A 19268-nucleotide genomic window follows, 5' to 3' on the forward strand; every position below is an offset into this window, starting at 1 on the left:
GGACACAAAAGCTGTCCCCCTAATTTCACCTCTCCTATTACCCACAACAGCTTTGATTATCACGTCTTTTTCAGAAGTGACAGTATCAGGAAGAGAAATCAGGACATCTTAGAAGAGGACTCAAACTTTCTCTTAAGTATTAACTGCCCTCAGCAATTGTGAGTTAATTAAAACTGCCAAAATAAAAATTGGAGAAGTAGAGTTTTGAGGAATATTCAACAAATATTCATTGCCCTCAAGTAGCTTAGTATCTGTGAGTCTGGTGATGAGCGGAGGGAACAGGAAATGAGGAAGGCAGACCTCCCATTCCCGTGTTCCTGTCAGCTTCCCATTTCCTGGGCGCCAGGGTCATGGGACACAAACACTCCAGTCCCCACTGTCCCTCTACCCTCCAATATGTATTCTTTCCTTGGTGTACAAACATGCGTTTTTCCATACAATGCAGCAAAGTCTCCCATCACACTAATTCTCCTCAGTACTTCAAGAGAACTGGGATAGGCCACCCAACTCAGTGACTAAATAGGAAGAGAGGAACAAACACCTGTCCTGGCTTCTGAACCAGGGGCCGCAAGAAAAAATTTCTGCCAGAGAGAAGAGTTCAGAGGAAGGGATGTCTCCAGATCCTCTGTTCATGCCACTGCACGTGCTATAACCTCTGCCTGTAACATTCTTCTCTTCCTTCTTGCCTTGGTCTGGCTAACTTCTACCCACCTTTTATGTCTCAGCTGAGATTTCATCACATCCAGGAAGCCTTTAGTGACTCATGGACCAGGCTAGGTACTCCCCTGCCATACATGCATTTCAACAGAACCATATATATATCATATATATATATCATATATATATCATATATCCCAATATCACATATATATCATATATATATATATATCCCATTATTCACCCCCAAAGTGAATTCCTAGTATTGCATAATTGTACAACTCTTACCCAAAGAGTTAAACTCTGGTGTGAGTTCTCTGATGCTGCATAAGGCCTGATCTATGCCTAAATGTTTTCTTACATTCACTACATTCATAAGGCTTTTCTCCAGTGTGGATTCTCTGGTGCTGGGTGAGGGCTGAGCTCTGATTGAAGGATTTTCCACATTCATTACATTCATAAGGTTTCTCTCCAGTGTGAATTCTTTGATGTTCAATAAGGATAGAGCTTCTACCAAAAGCCTTACCACATTCAATACATTCATAGCCTTTGTCTCCAGTGTGAATTTTCTTATGCTGAATAAGGGCTGAGCTCCGGCTGAAAGCTCTCCCACATTCACCACATTCATAAGGTTTCTCTCCAGTGTGAATTCTCCGATGCCTGATGAGCTCTGAGCTGCCCCTGAAAGCTTTTCCACATTCACAACATTCGTAGGGTTTTTCACCACTATGAATTCTCTGATGTCTAACAAGGTCTGAGCTCAGACTAAAGGCTTTGCCACATTCTTTACATGCATAAGGTCTCTCTCCAGTATGAGTTCTCTGATGTCTAATCAGCTTTGAGCTCTGACAAAAGGCTTTCCCGCAGTCGAAGCACTCATAGAGCTTTCCCCCAGTGTGAATTCTCGGTTGTATTATAACATTTGAGTTCAGACTGAGACTTCCTTCACCTTCATTACATTCCAGGACACTCTCTTCTGTGGAGATTTCCTTGTTGAAGCTTGCCAGGCTAAAATGTCTTTCCTGGGAAGGGAGCTGACTCATTTTGTCCCCTGAAGCACTTCCTTTTGGCTTCTCAAAATTGTCCAGACCTCCCAAAGCTTCTTCAACTACCTGTCCTGAAGGAGTTTCCCCAGGGAGTCGTCTTGAGGATATCATGGCTGCTGATGCCACACATTCAATAATTTCTTGCTTTGCTGTCAACAATTTGTCAGCCACCAGCTTGCCATCTAAAAATGTGAATAGAAAATGCAAGTGTCATTTGCTCCCTATGTTGGAAGAAAAGAAATTATTGTAGCAGAAACAGAAAATAAACCAAATGAAATAGGTATTTACTTATTAGAAGGAAAATTCTTAAAAACTAGCTTCCCAACCTAGAATTTAGAAAAGTGGCCTGGGGTAGTGAGAGGTGGCACCCTCAGAGAGTAATATAGACTAGAATGAGAGTCAGCATTGGAAAGGAGGGATGGTGAACAGGGCAAGACTTTAGTTAAAGGAGATAGTGATAAACAGGAGTAGCAGTGAAAGACCAGGAAGCTGGGAGACAATCTTGGGTTAGAGGAGAAGATGTGCTTTTAGGTAATGAGGGAAAGGAAAAGAGGAGATAGAGAGTAATTAGAATAAAGACAGATGTCTAAGAGTCTTGAATCAGCAGTGCTTCTACAAAAATAGGAGAGCAGGAGATACAATTAGGAAATGCTTTAGGGGTTAGAATTGGACAGAGGTAGGTGGTGCAAAGGTAAATTGCAGATTCTGGCAGGTTCTAAGTTGATCAAATGATTATAAGCAAATAGAATAAGACATGCAGAGCATAAGAAAAGGAATATTGTGAGTTCCTGACTCATTCTGAGGCCAGGTGGGAGTCTTCTATGTTCACTTTTTTATGTATAAATGGTCAAAGATGGTGCATGGAAACAAGAGGCAGATGTGACTGCCTGGTGCCAAACCTTCAGCTCTCACACGACACGCCCCTCTCATTTCTAGATTTCTAGTAACCCAGAACAGGAGACTACTGGATGATGGTTGAGGTAACTTCAATTATTTTGAGTGGGGAAAATCTGAAGAACTGTTAAGTTACTTTCGTCCCCCCCAAAGTCCTCTAAACTTATATGCATTTTACAGATCAGGAAACGAAGGCTCAGAGAGGCTATGTCACTGATGTAAGGCCACAGAATTAATAACTGGTAGTGTGAGGATTCAAACAAAGATGCTTAACATCAAGGCTTGCACTTTCCCCCTATGTCATCTGCTTTCCCTACTGGAAGGAAGTAGGGCTGTAGTTGCACTAAGAAAAAAATTAATTTAAAAACCATTTTTATTTAGCTTCAGAAAAGTCATGTTTTTCTATGAAAACAAATACTTCTTTTTGATATTCTTGGAGTTCATCACACTTTAAACACAACAATAAAGTCTCACAATGATTACCTGACCAAAGCAGAGGGCTATCCAGCTTCCCTTTTCCTCACTCCTTACCAGAAATCACAGATGGACAACACTGCCTCTTAGATTAGGACAGAACACTAAAATTCACACTGTTCTTGGATCTTATATAGAAATTTAAATTACTCAAGGCTATGCTCGTTCAAAAAGGGAAAATTTATGAATAAAAGCATAATATATAAAAAAAAAAAGGCAGAAGAATAATAAGCACCAACTTGGTTAAAGTCAGAGACCTGACAACCTAATGAGAAATCTTGTGAAAGTAGTAAATAGGTCAAATTATAAAGAGTATAAATTATAAAGTGGCAATAAAATTGTGTAGGGACAAATTTAGGGCTGTGAAAATTAGAAAAGCCATGTAATTTATAGGATTTAAAATACTTCTTCAAATTCTATAATCACATGAAGACAAATTATGAGACCAGAGAAAAATCTTGACCTTAGATGTATCGATCAGAAAAACATTAAGACTCTTATTCTTTCAACTATATATGTTTATTATATTTAAAAAATTAGGATAAACAGTTAACTAGAGTAATTCTTGGAAATGACAGAGATTAAAAGTAGAATAAGAGATGATTACTTGAATATTTAGAAATATCGGTACAAAAATAATCCAAATAATCTAATTGATATCTTCCAAGAATGAATGATAATTTACAATCAACCCCAAGGTCCAGATGCTGGAGGGCAGAGTACAGATTATAGGAGGCTCTTTGGAAGAGAAATAAGCCACACGTTCCTCTGTAGAAGAGCTCTTCTATATAACATCCCCTCACCCCATCCCACTACTTCCCTACCTTTTCAGTGACCTGTATGGTCTAAAATCATCTTAACTCGGGACTTGGCCTTTAATCGCACATGGACAAATATGATTCAGCCTTAATACTATATAGATGAGGCTCCACTACCCACGCAGATCCCCTTCACCAACAGGGTGCCTCCTTCCCCCAGCTGCTGTGAGTGTTGGCTCCTAACGACCCATAGCTGCCCTCTTCTCTGGAGCGTTGCCCTGGCTGATGAAAGCCACCTGGCCTAGGAAATTACTTCCACCCTCACTGCCCCCCAACCCCGCCTCAAGAAGGAACAACTCAGCAGTACAATTATGCTCCAGAGGGTCCTCCCAAAGCCCCACCTCATGGATTAAGCCAAGGCTAGGTTTTACCCGAGACCATATCATTGCTTGATCTTTTCCCTTCCTAACCCTACCTCTCTCACTCCATCACAGAGTTCTCCTGAGGAGCATGCCCTCAGTAAACCACCTGCACTCAAATCTCCATCTCAGGCTCTTCTTCTAGCAAAACATACTGCTAGGCTAGTGAAGAAGCTAAGGAAAATTATATATTGTATTATATATTATATAACCAAGAGTGTAAGGTTGTAAAAATGACATGGCAACTCTTACAATCCTATTAAGGTGGATTCCTCCAATGATTTAATCCTTATTGACCTAGGTAAAAGATGTGAAATGATCCACATTAATTCTTCAGAGGTGGAGCTAAGACCCTCAAGACTAAAAAGAGATCAGCATAATGAGATTTATCGGAAACCCAGTCAAGGCCATTCAAGACCATATACTTAGGAATCAGGCATAAACGGAGGATGAGGACATTTTGCTAAGGCCAAGGAAGGCTGGAAGATGGAATCACTGTGGCCATAAGTTGATTGAGTCAACAACATAATACCACTGTGAAGGGGCAAACAAATAAAAATATATAGAGTGCAACAAATAAGAGTTGGGGGTGTGTGTGAATCTACCTTGTAAATTGACCAGATCTTCATTAGAGTACTTTATTTTTTTATCCCTGTACTTCAAATGAATGTGGAGAAACTGAAGCACATCCAGAGGAATGAGCTGTGATGACTGGAGAGATGGAACACAGATGGAATCAGAGGCAGTGAGATGCTTAGTTAAAACAAAGTCAAAGGGCAGTGTACTCATTACCTTCAGTAACAGGTGTGTTTTATGAGGATTCTGCTAAACAAATAAAATAAAATGGAATTAAATTAAAGCTGGAAATATTCATATGGACACAGAGAAGAAGTTTAATACCGTTTTAGTTTGCTGGTCTGCCTGCCATAACAAAATACCATACACTGGATGGCTTAAACAACAGAAATTTATTTTCTCACAATTCTGGAGGCTGGAAGTCCAAGATCAAGGTGTTGGCAGGTTTGGTTTCATTTGAGGCCTATCTCTCCTTGGCTTGCAGTGGCTCCTTCCCACTGTGTCCTTATATGGTTGTCCCTCGATTTGTGTTATGTCCCAATCTCCTCTTCTTACAAGGACACCGTCATATTGGATTAGGGCTCACCCTAACAATTCCATGTTAACTTATTTACTTCTTTAAAGGCCCTATCTCAAATACAGTCATATTCTGGGGTACTGGGGGGTAGAGCTTCAACATAGAAATTGGGGGGGACATAATTCAGCCCACAACAAATATCAGTATGAAAAGCCCAATAACAACTTAAAAAATTACAGCACAGGGGCTTCCCTGGTGGCGCAGTGGTTGAGAATCCGCCTGCCAATGCAGGGGACACGGGTTCAAGCCCTGGTCTGGGAAGATCCCACATGCCGCGGAGCAACTAAGCCCGTGTGCCACAACTACTAAGCCTGCATGTCTGGAGCCTGTGCTCCGCAACAAGAGAGGCCGCGATAGTGAGAGGCCCACGCACCGCGATGAAGAGTGGCCCCCGCTCGCCACAACTAGAGAAAGCCCTCGCACAGAAACGAAGACCCAACACAGCCAAAAATAAATAAATAAATAAAAGCGAAATTCTTTAAAAAAAAAAAAAAAATTACAGCACAGTCTCTGTTCCTCAAGACCTTAAAAGAAGGAAATAGAAGTAATCTACCCTGATTTAGATATTTACCTACTTCACGGCAGGGGACTTGAGGAGATGATTTTTTAAATCCACTTGAATGTAGTTTTTGCTTGATGCAGAAGATATTTAAGTGGGCTTACTTGGCTAATGATGTGTGTGTGGGGGGGGGTGGCTGGGAGGGAATTTCCCAGGAGGTCTCAGTGTACAGATGCATGGATACCTTTGGTGAATGCCAAGGTCCAAGATCTAGCCCTTGACCTTGTGGCCTCATAAACCTAACTTTATCATCATACAATGAATAGATTTACCTCTTGGGGTTAACTCTCATTAGCCAAGCTCATGAAACTGAGCAATAAAACCATAACAAAAATTAATGAGTAATGTAACTGTCACACAGACCAGACTAGACTAATGTACGTTTTTATTATAGCTAAGCTTCATAGGAATTTAATAAGATTGCTTGGTAAAGATGAAATCAGAAGGGTAGTTGGGTGTAACAAACTTGTTAATGAGAACAAGTTACTAAGCCTGATGTACATGCTGCCCATAGGGATGATTTTGCCAATAACATAATCAAAGCCCTTTTGGTCAGCTTCAAATCCACCCTTCAGTGCCCTGCCTGTGCTACACTTCTCCCTGGCCAGCTGACAACGATGTGAGCTTTAACAGTAGGGGCTGAACAGACCCTGGAGGAGGAAGGGGCTTTTCTTCCTGGTGTTGGTGTGCTCTCTTTTTCCCTGCAACGTGTGGGGCATCCAGCAGTGCCAATCAGTTTCAGCGGCACCACCCCTGAGGGTGGCTTTGCAGCAAGTTCTGTGTCATGGCACCTCCCCATGGCGGGGGGGCTCCTGGCACCCTAGAGGGTAGCTTCTCAGTGAGTTCTACCCCCTAGAACACACACTTTCCCCCCACCCATGAATGGCTTTCCTTCGTACCCCAAAGAGCAGTTTCCCAGCAAATCTGCCAGAAAGCACTCAGGGAACATCTCCATCCAGTGGGCCATAGCTGTGTCCTCTCCAACAAGATCTGGATCTCAGTTCTGCCAGGGGAGGGGGAAGATGCAGCACCCTCTTGCAGATTTGTTCCTTTCTTGGGCGCTCTGCCTCAACCCTAGAGACTCCCTATATGTGTTATTTCTGTATACTTTATGGGGGTTTTAAAAACTAATTAGTAAGTAATCCTCTGTCATAGTTAATAATTCTTAACATTAAATTTTCCCTTTTCAAGTTACTATGTGGTTTCTCTTATTGATACATTATTCATCTCCATCTTAGGGACTGCCTTGCCAGTAGGACCATAATATTAAAAAACCAGAATACTGCTCTTTGAATATTATGGATATTATTAGAGAATTTTATTAGAGACCTTAATTCTTAACCCCAAATTAGAAATTATATTGGCATTTCAGATTCTAGGCAGAGCCAATGGAAGAATATTTCTAGGCAAGGGGGCTTTTTCACAGTACTTAACGACAGTCATGAGAAGCAGTTATTAAGAAAATGACCCATGCCACAGATTTAAGCCCTCACCTCCGCCCTCAACCCCAAATGGACTGGGGCTCCTCACCTCTCTCACAGAAACCCTGGGGCTCCTGAATCTCATTCTTGCCCTGGTTCTCCAAGGGCTGGAGCTGGATACTCAGTGACTTCAGTGCTCCCATAGATGTCATTTCCTTCCAGATCATTCCTTGGCCATGAGCTGTGTCCTAGGAGTAATCAAGTACCAACACTATGATTCTGAGGACATACAAGAGGAAAACCCATAGAATAACAGGGCAGGGCAGCCAGAGTCAGAAACTCATTCAGATGATTAGATAGAAAGCAAGACTAAAAGCTCTAGTGACTTGATCCCAGTGCACAAATAATAACCCAAAGGACAAAAATTTTATAATTCTCGGGTAGCCCAGTCAAGGCCACTCAGAATGGCTTCCTCATTAACTTACAATCAGTAAAACAAGCAAACAAAACACCTACTTACCTGTTGCCTTGGCTCGTCAAGCTCCTTCTCCAACTCCTCCAGCATCATCACGGCTTGCTCTCCACTCTCTGGTCGGTTCTCCCGAAGCCAGGTCTGCAGCTCCTCTGGCAGGATGGCCAGGAACTGCTCCAGCACCAGCAGCTCCAGGATCTGCTCCTTGCTGTGCACCTCTGGCCTCAGCCACTGACAGCAAAGCTCGCGGAGCCGGCTCAGAGCCTCCCGGGGCCCCGCGGAGTCAGAGTAACCAAACTGCCTGAACCGCTGGCGGAAGGCCTCCTGACTATAGGCATTTCCCTGAAGGCCAAAGTCCTGCCCCCAAACATAATTTTCTTCTTCGACCTTCACAATTATGAGTCCTTCCTGCTCTTTTGGAGCATGGTAGACCAAGGCTGCAGACTTTCCTGCCATTCTGGGCAGAGATAGCCTGAAGAGGCTGCCTAGTTGAAGTGGGGAGGGGACGGACGTCTGTGTCTGAGAGATTCTTTCTGAATTCCAATTCTTCAAAGAGCTCCTGAGGTGGACAATGCTAATATCACACAGGGAAAAAAATGTGTTTAGAATATAAATTCAGGTGTTTGAAAACCAGTTGCTACTGAGTGTAGCGCTGTAAAGAAAACTGACTAAAAGGGAGCTTCCAGGTAAACAATACATTTATAGATGATTCAGGATTTTTCTCAGGATGTAAAACAGAAAAGTTAAAGTATCACTGAAATAAATTCAACTTTTGGTAACAATGTTAGAGACAACATTAGGGATAATAAATAATGCTTATACATCATGGAAATCAGGAAAAACACTACAGTATATTATCACCTCTCAGAATAATAACCACCATTTTACTGAGCACCTACTAGATGCCAAGCACTAGCTAGATACTTAACATAAATTTAATATAATTTCCCTAATAATTCTATAAGGATAATCATAATTATGCCCATTTTCCAAATGAGGCTACTGAGAATCACAAGGGGACCAAAGACACACAGCCAGTAAGCAGCAGAACTGCTCTCTGCAACCAGAGGATTTATTAGCTCTTTCTATGAAGCCATAGGTTCTCCCCAAAGAAGGGAATTTGCACTTAATAAACCTACTATGGGCCAGGCACTTTACAAATACAATTTTATTGAGGCTTGTAAATAACACTAGTAGGTATGTATTATCATCCCCACTTTACAGACGAGGAAACTGAGGTTCTTGAAAGTTAAGTAATTTGCCCAAGGTCCCAAACTGGTATACGGCAAAGTCAAGACATGAATCTAGAGTAGCCCAACTCTAAAGCACTTGTTTTTTTAAATTACAGAATGGGTTAATGCCCAGGACAACCTTGGTTGATACTATAAATTAAGAATGAGGGTGGGGCTTCCCTGGTGGCGCAGTGGTTGAGAATCCACCTGCCAATGCAGGGGACACGGGTTCAAGCCCTGGTCTGGGAAGATCCCACATGCCATGGAGCAACTGGGCCCGTGAGCCACAACTACTGAGCCTGCGCGTCTGGAGCCTGTGCTCCGCAACAAGAGAGGCTGCAATAGTGAGAGGCCCGCGCACCGCGATGAAGAGTGGCCCCCGCTTGTCACAACTAGGGAAAGCCCTCGCACAGAAACGAAGACCCAACACAGCCAAAAATAAATAAATAAAAATAAATTAAAAAAAAAAAAAAAGAATGAGGGTGAAGGACTTCCCTGGTGGCACAGTGGTTAAGAATCTGCCTGCCAATGCAGGAGACAGGTTCAAGCCCTGGTCCAGGAAGATCCCACATGCCGCGGAGCAACTAAGCCCGTGTGCCACAACTACTGAGTCTGCACCCTAGAGCCCATGTGCCACAACTACTGAAGCCCGTGCGCCTAGAGCCCATGCTCTGCAACAAGAGAAGCCACTGCAATGAGAAGCCCGCACACTGTAATGAAGAGTAGCCCCCGCTCGCCGCAACTAGAGAAAGCCCACGCACAGCAATGAAGACCCACCGCAGCCAAAAATAAATAAATAAATAAATAATTTTTTTAAAAAATCTGTTTTCTACAAAAAATAAAAATAAAAAACTAAGAGTGAAAATGTTAGGAAAAGGTCATGGAGAATGGCCAGGGTGAATGTACAAAAAAAGGAAGAATTTTTCTTTTTTTTTTTTTTAATGTTTTTAGTTCTTTATTTACTTTTTTAAATTTTTATTTATTTACTTTATTTATTTTTGGCTGTGTTGGGTCTTCGTAGCTGCGCACGGACTTTCTCTAGTTGCGGCGAGCGGGGGCTACTCTTCATTGCAGTGCGCAGGCTTCTCATTGCGGTGGCTTCTCTCGTTGCGGAGCATGGGCTCTAGGTGTGCAGGCTTCAGTAGTTGTGGCACATGGGCTTAGTTGCTTCACGTGCATGTGGGATCTTCCCGTACCAGGGATCGAACCTGTGTCCGCTGCATTGGCAGGCGGATTCTTAACCACTGTGCCACCAGGGAAGCCTGGAAGAATTTTTCTTGACTTTAAGTCACAAGGTTCTGAGACAGCACAGAGGAAACAGGAATGGATTCCTTCATCCATTATCTCAACAATACTTGAGCTATGTGCTAGGCAGTGTACTGAACAGGACTCTCAGGATTCAGAGGTCTGTCTTCAAGGACTCCTAGTTTAATAAGGGAAAGTGACAGGGAAACAGGCAAACACAGTGCAATACATCCAAGGATGGAGGGAAGCAGACAAGGTAGCCCGGAAAGATGACTAAGACCAGGAAGAACTGCCTGCCTGGGGGAACCATCTCAGCAGAGTCTGGTATGAGTGAGCTGGGTGGAGCTGTAGAGGGAGGTCATTCAGGCAAGGAGCAGTGGGTATGAGAGAATGTAGCCCATTGAGGAAACTGCAGGTGATTCAGAAAGGCCAGACTCATGGCTATGGCTCAGAAACAGCCATGAGCATGGTCCTCAGACTTGCTGAATCAGAATCTCCATGGGTGGGGCTTCAATAAGTGCCACAAATGCTTCTGATGTGCAGCCAGGGTAAAAATCCTGGGCCAGAGCCTCGGCAGAGTTGAGGAATAGTGAGAGAGGAGGGACCTAAACACAGAGAAACTTGGGGGCATTTTTCTTCTTAATTTTGTGGTATTTGGAAAATACTAAATACATTTCTTTAGTTCTTATTATGACAACTGACATTTAAGAAATCCCATGATGATGCATTGTCAGATCTGGGCATCAGTATAAATACTATGCCTCAGCAACTTGTCCTCCATTGGGTGGCTGAAGAATTATCGCTGTTCCTTCTCCATCTCCTTCACAAGTCCATCCTCCTTTACATCAGAGTTCCACAGGTCAGCCCTAAGTCCACCACTGTTCTCATTCTCTCCCAGGCAATCTCATCCTTACCTTCGGTTACCATCAATCTCTAGTCTGGACCTCTCATCTGAGCTCCAGCCCTATTTATCCATTGTGACTCACATCCATCATAATTCTTTTTTTTAAAAAAATAAGTTTATTTATTTATTTATTGGCTGCGTTGGGTCTCTGTTGCTGCGTGTGGGCTTTCTCTAGTTGTGGTGAGTGGAGGCTACTCTTCATTGCTGTGCACGGGCTTCTCATTGTGGTGGCTTCTCTTGTTGCGAAGCATGGGCTCTAGGCGTGCGGGCTTCAGCAGTTCTGGCTCGCGGGCTCTAGAGCACAGGCTCAGTAGTTGTGGCACATGGGCATACCTGCTCCGCGGCATGTGGGATCTTCCTGGACCAGGGCTCGAACCCATGTCCCCTGCATTGGCAGATGGATTCTTAACCACTGTGCCACCACGGAAGCCCCATCATAACTCTTCTTGAATTTCTCAAAAGGACCTCAAACTCAGCACATCCAAGATCAATTGATGATTCCTCCCACCCCAACCTGTTCCTCTCCCAGTGATTCCCCTCTCGGAAGTAGGAACAACCATACGGCTGCACTGCCAGAAACCTGGAAGCATTCCTAACACTTCCTTCCTGTATTTAATGCAAATTAAGTCCTATTGATTTTACTTCCTATTTAAAGAATCTGCCCTTTCCCATCTCTGCCACCACCTTCTTCATTCCAGCAACTATCCTTCCTGTCACACTGTACAATAACCCACAGTCTGTTTATAGTGTAACCACAGTGACTTCTTCAAATTGCAAATCTGATCCTGTTCCTCTGACTAGTTTTAAAAAAGCAAAAACAAAAACAATAGATAACCAACAAGGACCTACTGTATAGCAGAGGGAACTCTGCTCAATATTCTGTAATAACCTAAATGGGAAAAGAATTTGAAAAAGAATAGACACAGGGGAGGAGGAACCAAGATGGCGGAGTAGAAGGACGTGCTCTCACTCCCTCTTGCGAGAACACCAGAATCACAACTAGCTGCTGGACAATCATTGACAGGAAGACACTGGAACTCACCAAAAAAGATACCCCACATCCAAAGACAAAGGAGAAGCCACAATGAGATGGTAGGAGGGGCACAATCACAGTAAAATCAAATCCCATAACTGGTGGGTGGATGACTCACAGACTGGAGAACACTTATACCACAGAAGTCCACCCACTGAGCCCCACGTCAGGCTTACCAACCTGGGGGTCCGGAAGTGGGAGGAGGAATTCCTTGAGAATCAGACTTTGAAGCCTAGGGGGAATCGATTGCAGGACTTCGACAGGACTGGGGGAAACAGAGGCTCCACTCTTGGAGGGCACACACAAAGTAATGTGTGCATCGGGACCCAGGGGAAGGAGCAGTGACCCTGGGGGAGACAGAACCAGACCTACCTGCTAGTGTTGGAAGGTCTCCTGCAGAGGAGGGGGGGGGCTCTGTTTCACCATGGGGACAAGGACACTGGCAGCAGAAGTTCTGGGAAGTACTCCTTGGCGTGAGCCCTCCCAGAGACTGTCATTAGCCCCACCAAAGAGCCCAAGTAGGCTCCAGTGTTGGGTTGCCTCAGGCCAAGCAACCAACAGGGAGGGAACCCAGCCCCACCCATCAACAGTCAAGTGGATTAAAGTTTTACTGAGCTCTGCCCACCAGAGCAACAATCAGCTCTACCCACCTCCAGTCCCTCCCATCAAGCCTCTTAGATAGCCTCATCCACCAGAGGGCAGACAGCAGAAGCAAGAAGAACTATAATCCTGCAGCCTGTGGAACAAAAACCACATTCAGATAGACAAGATGAAAGGGCAGAGGGCTATATACCAGATGAAGGAACAAGATAAAACCAAAGAAAAACAACTAAATGAAGTGGAGATAGGCAACCTTCCAGAAAAAGAATTCAGAATAATGATAGTGAAGATGATCCAGGACCTCGGAAAAAGCATGGAGGCAAAGATCGAGAACATGCAAGAAATGTTTAACAAAGACCTAGACAAATTAAAGAACAAACAAACAGAGATGAACAATACAATCACTGAAATGAAAACTACACTAGAAGGAATCAATAGCAGAATAACTGAGGCAGAAGAACGTATAAGTGACCTGGAAGACAGAATGGTGGAATTCACTGCTGTGGAACAGACTAAAGAGAAAAGAATGAAAAGAAATGAAGATAGCCTAAGAGACCTCTGGGGCAATATTAAACGCAACAACATTCGCATTATAGGGGTTCCAGAAGGAGGAGAGAGAGAGAAAGGACCCGAGAAAATAATTGAAGAGATTATAGTCGAAAACTTCCCTAACATGGGAAAGGAAACAGCCACCCAAGTCCAGGAAGTGCAGTGAGTCCCATACAGGATAAACCCAAGGAGAAACATGCCAAGACACATAGTAATCAAATTGGCAAAAATTAAAGACAAAGAAAAATTATTGAAAGCAGCAAGGGAAAAACGACAAATAACATACAAGGGAACTCCCATAAGGTTAACAGCTGATTTCTCAGCAGAAACTCTACAAGCCAGAAGAGAGTGGCACGATATACTTAAAGTGATGAAAGGGAAGAACCTACAACCAAGATTACTCTACCCGGCAAGGATCTCATTCAGATTCGATGGAGAAATCAAAAGCTTTACAGACAAGCAAAAGCTAAGGGAATTCAGCACCACCAAACCAGCTCTACAACAAACGCTAAAGGAACTTCTCTAAGTGGGAAACACAAGAGAAGAAAAGGACCTACAAAAACAAACCGAAAACAATTAAGAAAATGGTCATAGGAACATACATATCGATAATTACCTTAAACACAAATGGGTTAAATGCTCCAACCAAAAGACACAGGCTTGCTGAATGGATACAAAAACAAGACCCATATATGTGCTGTCTACAAGAGACTCACTTCAGACCTAGGGACACATACAGACTGAAAGTGAGGGGATGGAAAAAGATATTCCATGCAAATGGAAATCAAAAGAAAGCTGGAGTAGCTATACTCATATCAGATAAAATAGACTTTAAAATAAAGAATGTTACAAGAGACAAGGAAGGACACTACATAATGATCAAGGGGTCAATCCAAGAAGAAGGTATAACAATTATAAATATATATGCATCCAACATAGGAGCACCTCAATACAAAAGGCAAGGCTAACAGCTATAAAAGAGGAAACCGACAGTAACACAATAATAGTGGGAGACTTTAATACCTCACTTACACCAAAGGACAGATCATCCAAAACGAAAATAAATAAGGAAACAGAAGCTTTAAATGACACAATAGACCAGATAGATTTAATTGATATTTATAGGACTTTCCATCCAACAACAGCAGATTACACTTTCTCTCAAGTGCGCACGGAACATTCTCCAGGATAGATCACATCTTGGGTCACAAATCAAGCCTCAGTAAATTTAAGAAAATTGAAATCATATCAAGCATCTTTTCTGACCACAATGCTATGAGATTAGAAATGAATTACAGGGAAAAAAACGTAAAAAAGACAAACACATGGAGGCTAAACAGTACGTTACTAAATAACCAAGAGATCACTGAAGAAATCAAAGAGGAAATCAAAAAATACCTAGAGGCAAATGACAATGAAAACACGACGATCCAAAATCTATGGGATGCAGCAAAAGCAGCTCTAAGAGGGAAGTTTATAGCTATACAAGCCTACCTCAAGAAACAAGAAAAATCTCAAGTAAACAATCTAACCTTACACCTAAAGGAACTAGAGAAAGAAGAACAAACAAAACCCAAAGTTAGCAAAAGGAAAAAAATCATAAAGATCAGAGCAGAAACAAATGAAATAGAAACAAAGAAAACAATAGCAAACATCAATAAAACTAAAAGCTGGTTCTTTGAGAAGATAAACAAAATTGATAAACCATTAGCCAGACTCATCAAGAAGAAGAGGGAGAGGACTCAAATCAATAAAACTAGAAATGAAAGAGGAGAAGTTACAACAGACACTGCAGAAATACAAAGCTTCCTAAGAGACTACTACAAGCAACTCTATGCCAATAAAATGGACCACCTGGAAGAAATGGACAAATTCTTAGAAAGGTATAAGCTTCCAAGACTGAACCAGGAAGAAACAGAAAATATGAACAGACCAATCACAATTAATGAAATTGAAACTGTGATTAAAAATCTTCCAACAAACAAAAGTCCAGGACCAGATGGCTTCACAGGTGAATTCTATCAAACATTTAGAGAAGAGCTAACACCCATCCTTCTCAAACTCTTCCAAAAAATTGCAGAGGAAGGAACACTCCCAAACTCGTTCTATGAGGCCACCATCACCCTGATACCAGAACCAGACAAAGATACTACAAAAAAAGAAAATTACAGACCAATATCATTGATGAATATAGATGCAAAAATCCTCAACAAAATACTAGCAAACAGAATCCAACAACACATTAAAAGGATCATACACCACGATCAAGTGGGATTTATCCCAAGGATGCAAGGACTCTTCAATATACGCAAATCAATCAATGTGATACACCATATTAACAAATTGAAGAATATAAACCATATGATCATCTCAATAGATGCAGAAAAAGCTTTTGACAAAATTCAACACCCATTTATGATAAAAACTCTCCAGAAAGTGGGCATAGAGGGAACCTACCTCAACATAATAAAGGCCATATACGACAAACCCACAGCAAACATCATTCTCAATGGTGAAAAACTGAAAGCATTTCCTCTAAGATCAGGAACGAGACAAGGATGTCCACTCTCACCACTATTATTCAACAAAGTTTTGGAAGTCCTAGCCACGGCAATCAGAGAAGAAAAAGAAATAAAAGGAATACAAATTGGAAAAGAAGAAGTAAATCTGTCACTGTTTGCAGAGGACATGATACTATACATAGAGAATCCTAAAGATGCCACCAGAAAACTACTAGAGCTAATCAATGAATTTGGTAAAGTTGCAGGATACAAAATTATTGCACAGAAATCTCTTGCATTCCTATACACTAATGATGCAAAATCTGAAAGAGAAATTAAGGAAATACTCCCACTTACCATTGCAACAAAAAGAATAAAATACCTAGGAATAAACCTACCTAGGGAGACAAAAGACCTGTATGCAGAAAACTATAAGACACTGATGAAAGAAATTAAAGATGATATCAACAGATGGAGAGATATACCATGTTCTTGGATTGGAAGAATCAATATTGTGAAAATGACTATGCTACCCAAAGCAATCTACAGATGCAATGCAATCCCTATCAAATTACCAATGGCATTTTTTCTATAACTAGAACAAAAAATCTTAAAATTTGTATGGAGACACAAAAGACCCCGAATAGCCAAAGCAGTCTTGAGGGAAAAAAACGGAGCTGGAGGAATCAGACTCCCTGACTTCAGACTATACTACAAAGCTACAGTAATCAAGACAATATGGTACTGGCACAAAAACAGAAACATAGATCAATGGAACAAGATAGAAAGCCCAGAGATAAACCCACGCACCTATGGTCAACTAATCTATGGCAAAGGAGGCAAGGATATACAATGGAGAAAAGACAGTCTCTTCAATAAGTGGTGCTTGGAAAACTGGACAGCTACATGTAAAAGAATGAAATTAGAACACTCCCTAACACCATACACAAAAATAAACTCAAAATGGATTAGAGATCTAAATGTAAGACTGGACACTATAAAACTCTTAGAGGAAAACATAGGAAGAACACTCTTTGACATAAATCACAGCAAGATCTTTTTTGATCCACCTCCTAGAGTAATGGAAATAAAAACAAAAATAAACAAATGGGACCTAATGAAACTTCAAAGCTTTTGCACAGCAAAGGAAACCATAAACAAGACGAAAAGACAACCCTCAGAATGGGAGAAAATATTTGCAAACGAATCAACGGACAAAGGATTAATCTCTAAAATATATAAACAGCTCATGCAGCTCAATGTTAAAGAAACAAACAACCCAATCCAAAAATGGGCAGAAGACCTAAGTAGACATTTCTCCAAAGAAGACATACAGATGGCCAAGAAGCACATGAAAAGCTGCTCAACATCACTAATTATTAGAGAAATGCAAATCAAAACTACAGTGAGGTATCACCTCACACCAGTTAGAATGGGCAACATCAGAAAATGTACAAACAAGAAATGCTGGAGAGGGTGTGGAGAAAAGGGAACCCTCTTGCACTGTTGGTGGGAATGTAAATTGATACAGCCACTATGGAGAACAATATGGAGGTTCCTTAAAAAACTAAAAATAGAATTACCATATGACCCAGCAATCCCACTACTGGGCATATATCCAGAGAAAACCATAATTCAAAAAGACACATGCACCCCAATGTTCATTGCAGCACTATTTACAATAGCCAGGTCATGGAAGAAACCTAAATTCCCATCGACAGACGAGTGGATAAATAAGATGTGGTACATATGTACAATGGAAAATTACTCAGCCATAAAAAGGAACGAAATTGAGTCATCTGTTGAGATGTGGATGGATCTAGAGGCTGTCATACAGAGTGAAGTAAGTCAGAAAGAGAAAAACAAATATCGTATATTAACGCATGTATGTGGAACCTAGAAAAATGGTACAGATGAACTGGTCTGCAGGGCAGAAGTTGAGACACAGATGTAGAGAACAAACGTATGGACACCAAAGGGGGAAAACCACGGTGGGGTGGGGATGGTGGTGTGCTGAATTGGGCGATTGGGATTGACATGTATACACTGATGTGTATAAAATTGATGACTAACAAGAACCTGCAGTATAAACAAACAAAAAAACAACTAATACTAAACTTTCTTTGGGTTATTTGTATGGAAATATGTTAATATAAATGTTTCAGACATTACATGAAATTTCTAAAAATCTTGTATGTTCTGGTATAATGTTATAAGTCATAATTCCAGTTATTACTTTAAAATGTATATCTCAGAAATAACTAAATTTCCTTGTCAATTGCATTATTACGAACTTTCATCAAGTCTTTAACCGTGGTCATTTTCAAGTCTTTTGTCATTTACAGGCAGTTCTGGGTGTACTCTGATGCTTTCGCAAAAATGTTCCCATAAAAGGGTTTCATCTTCAAGGAATTCATGGAAAAGACTCTGACAAGTATAGGTTTCTGGTAACTGACTACACTGCTGAACTGAATGAATAAGCATTTTCAGAACTCTAATGGAAAACTGATGAATTCATAAAAGTGCTAACAAAAGATCAAGATGAAAAAAAAATAATTACTTGGGACTGAGTGAACTGATGAGGATGATTATAATTTTTGTGACTTTCTGTTTGAATAAAAAAAAAAATCCCACAAGGACTCGGAGGCAAAATTATACAAATCAATTTTCACTGCAAAGTAAAGGAGCTGTTACAGTGGAGGATTACTGGACTGAATGTCAATATTATGACACAATATGAGTGTGTTTCATGTTTGGTAATTGCAATCATTGTTGCTTTTGTTGTGGTCATCCATTTACAATGCTTGGTGTCAGTTTATTTATCTCTTGTAAAAATAAAATACAGTGTGTGTGTGTGAAAAAAAAATCTGATAGACAAAACAAAGAATAGATACAGGTATATGTATAACTGAATCACTTTGCTGTACACCTGAAATTAACAAAACATTGTTAATCAACTATACTCCGGTATAAAATAAAAATTAAAAAAGACAAACAAAACAAAACAAAATCCTTTAGCCAAGGTGAGGCTTTCTTTGACTGAAGTCACCTCACTTTACAGATGCCTGGGCCGCATCCCAGCCTGAGCCAGAAACTTGTGGGTGGGGTTTTAGATCTGTAAAACATTCCGCAAGTGATTCTGATGTGTAGGCAGGCTTGAGAACCCTGGGCCAGTCAAGGAGTCATGAGAGACACCATGAAAGAGAATTGCATTCCTTTCCCTCAGAGCACCTCTCTCATTTTGTCAGTATATATACTTCAGTAGGACTATTGGGGTAATACATATCTTCTCCATGATTAGATTGTAAGCTACATCAACATTTTTGCTCACCACTGTATTACCATCACCCA

General features: G+C 41.3%; 2 protein-coding genes across 2 annotated transcripts in view; one reads left to right on the forward strand and one right to left on the reverse strand.

Moving 5' to 3' along the window:
• ZNF397 (zinc finger protein 397) overlaps nt 1–19268 on the forward strand; it is a 50717-nt gene that overhangs the window by 10655 nt on the left and 20794 nt on the right. The window lies entirely within an intron of this gene.
• Nucleotides 954–8312, reverse strand: ZSCAN30 (zinc finger and SCAN domain containing 30). The gene is made up of 3 exons (XM_068563725.1): nt 7902–8312; nt 7491–7629; nt 954–1885 (listed from the first exon to the last, which is right to left on the reverse strand). The coding sequence occupies exons 1-3, from the start codon at nt 8307–8309 to the stop codon at nt 954–956; spliced, it is 1479 nt and encodes a 492-aa protein (XP_068419826.1). The 5' UTR covers nt 8310–8312.

This window comes from Eschrichtius robustus, chromosome 14, assembly GCF_028021215.1.
Source record: "Eschrichtius robustus isolate mEscRob2 chromosome 14, mEscRob2.pri, whole genome shotgun sequence".
NCBI classification, from domain to species: domain Eukaryota; kingdom Metazoa; phylum Chordata; class Mammalia; order Artiodactyla; family Eschrichtiidae; genus Eschrichtius; species Eschrichtius robustus.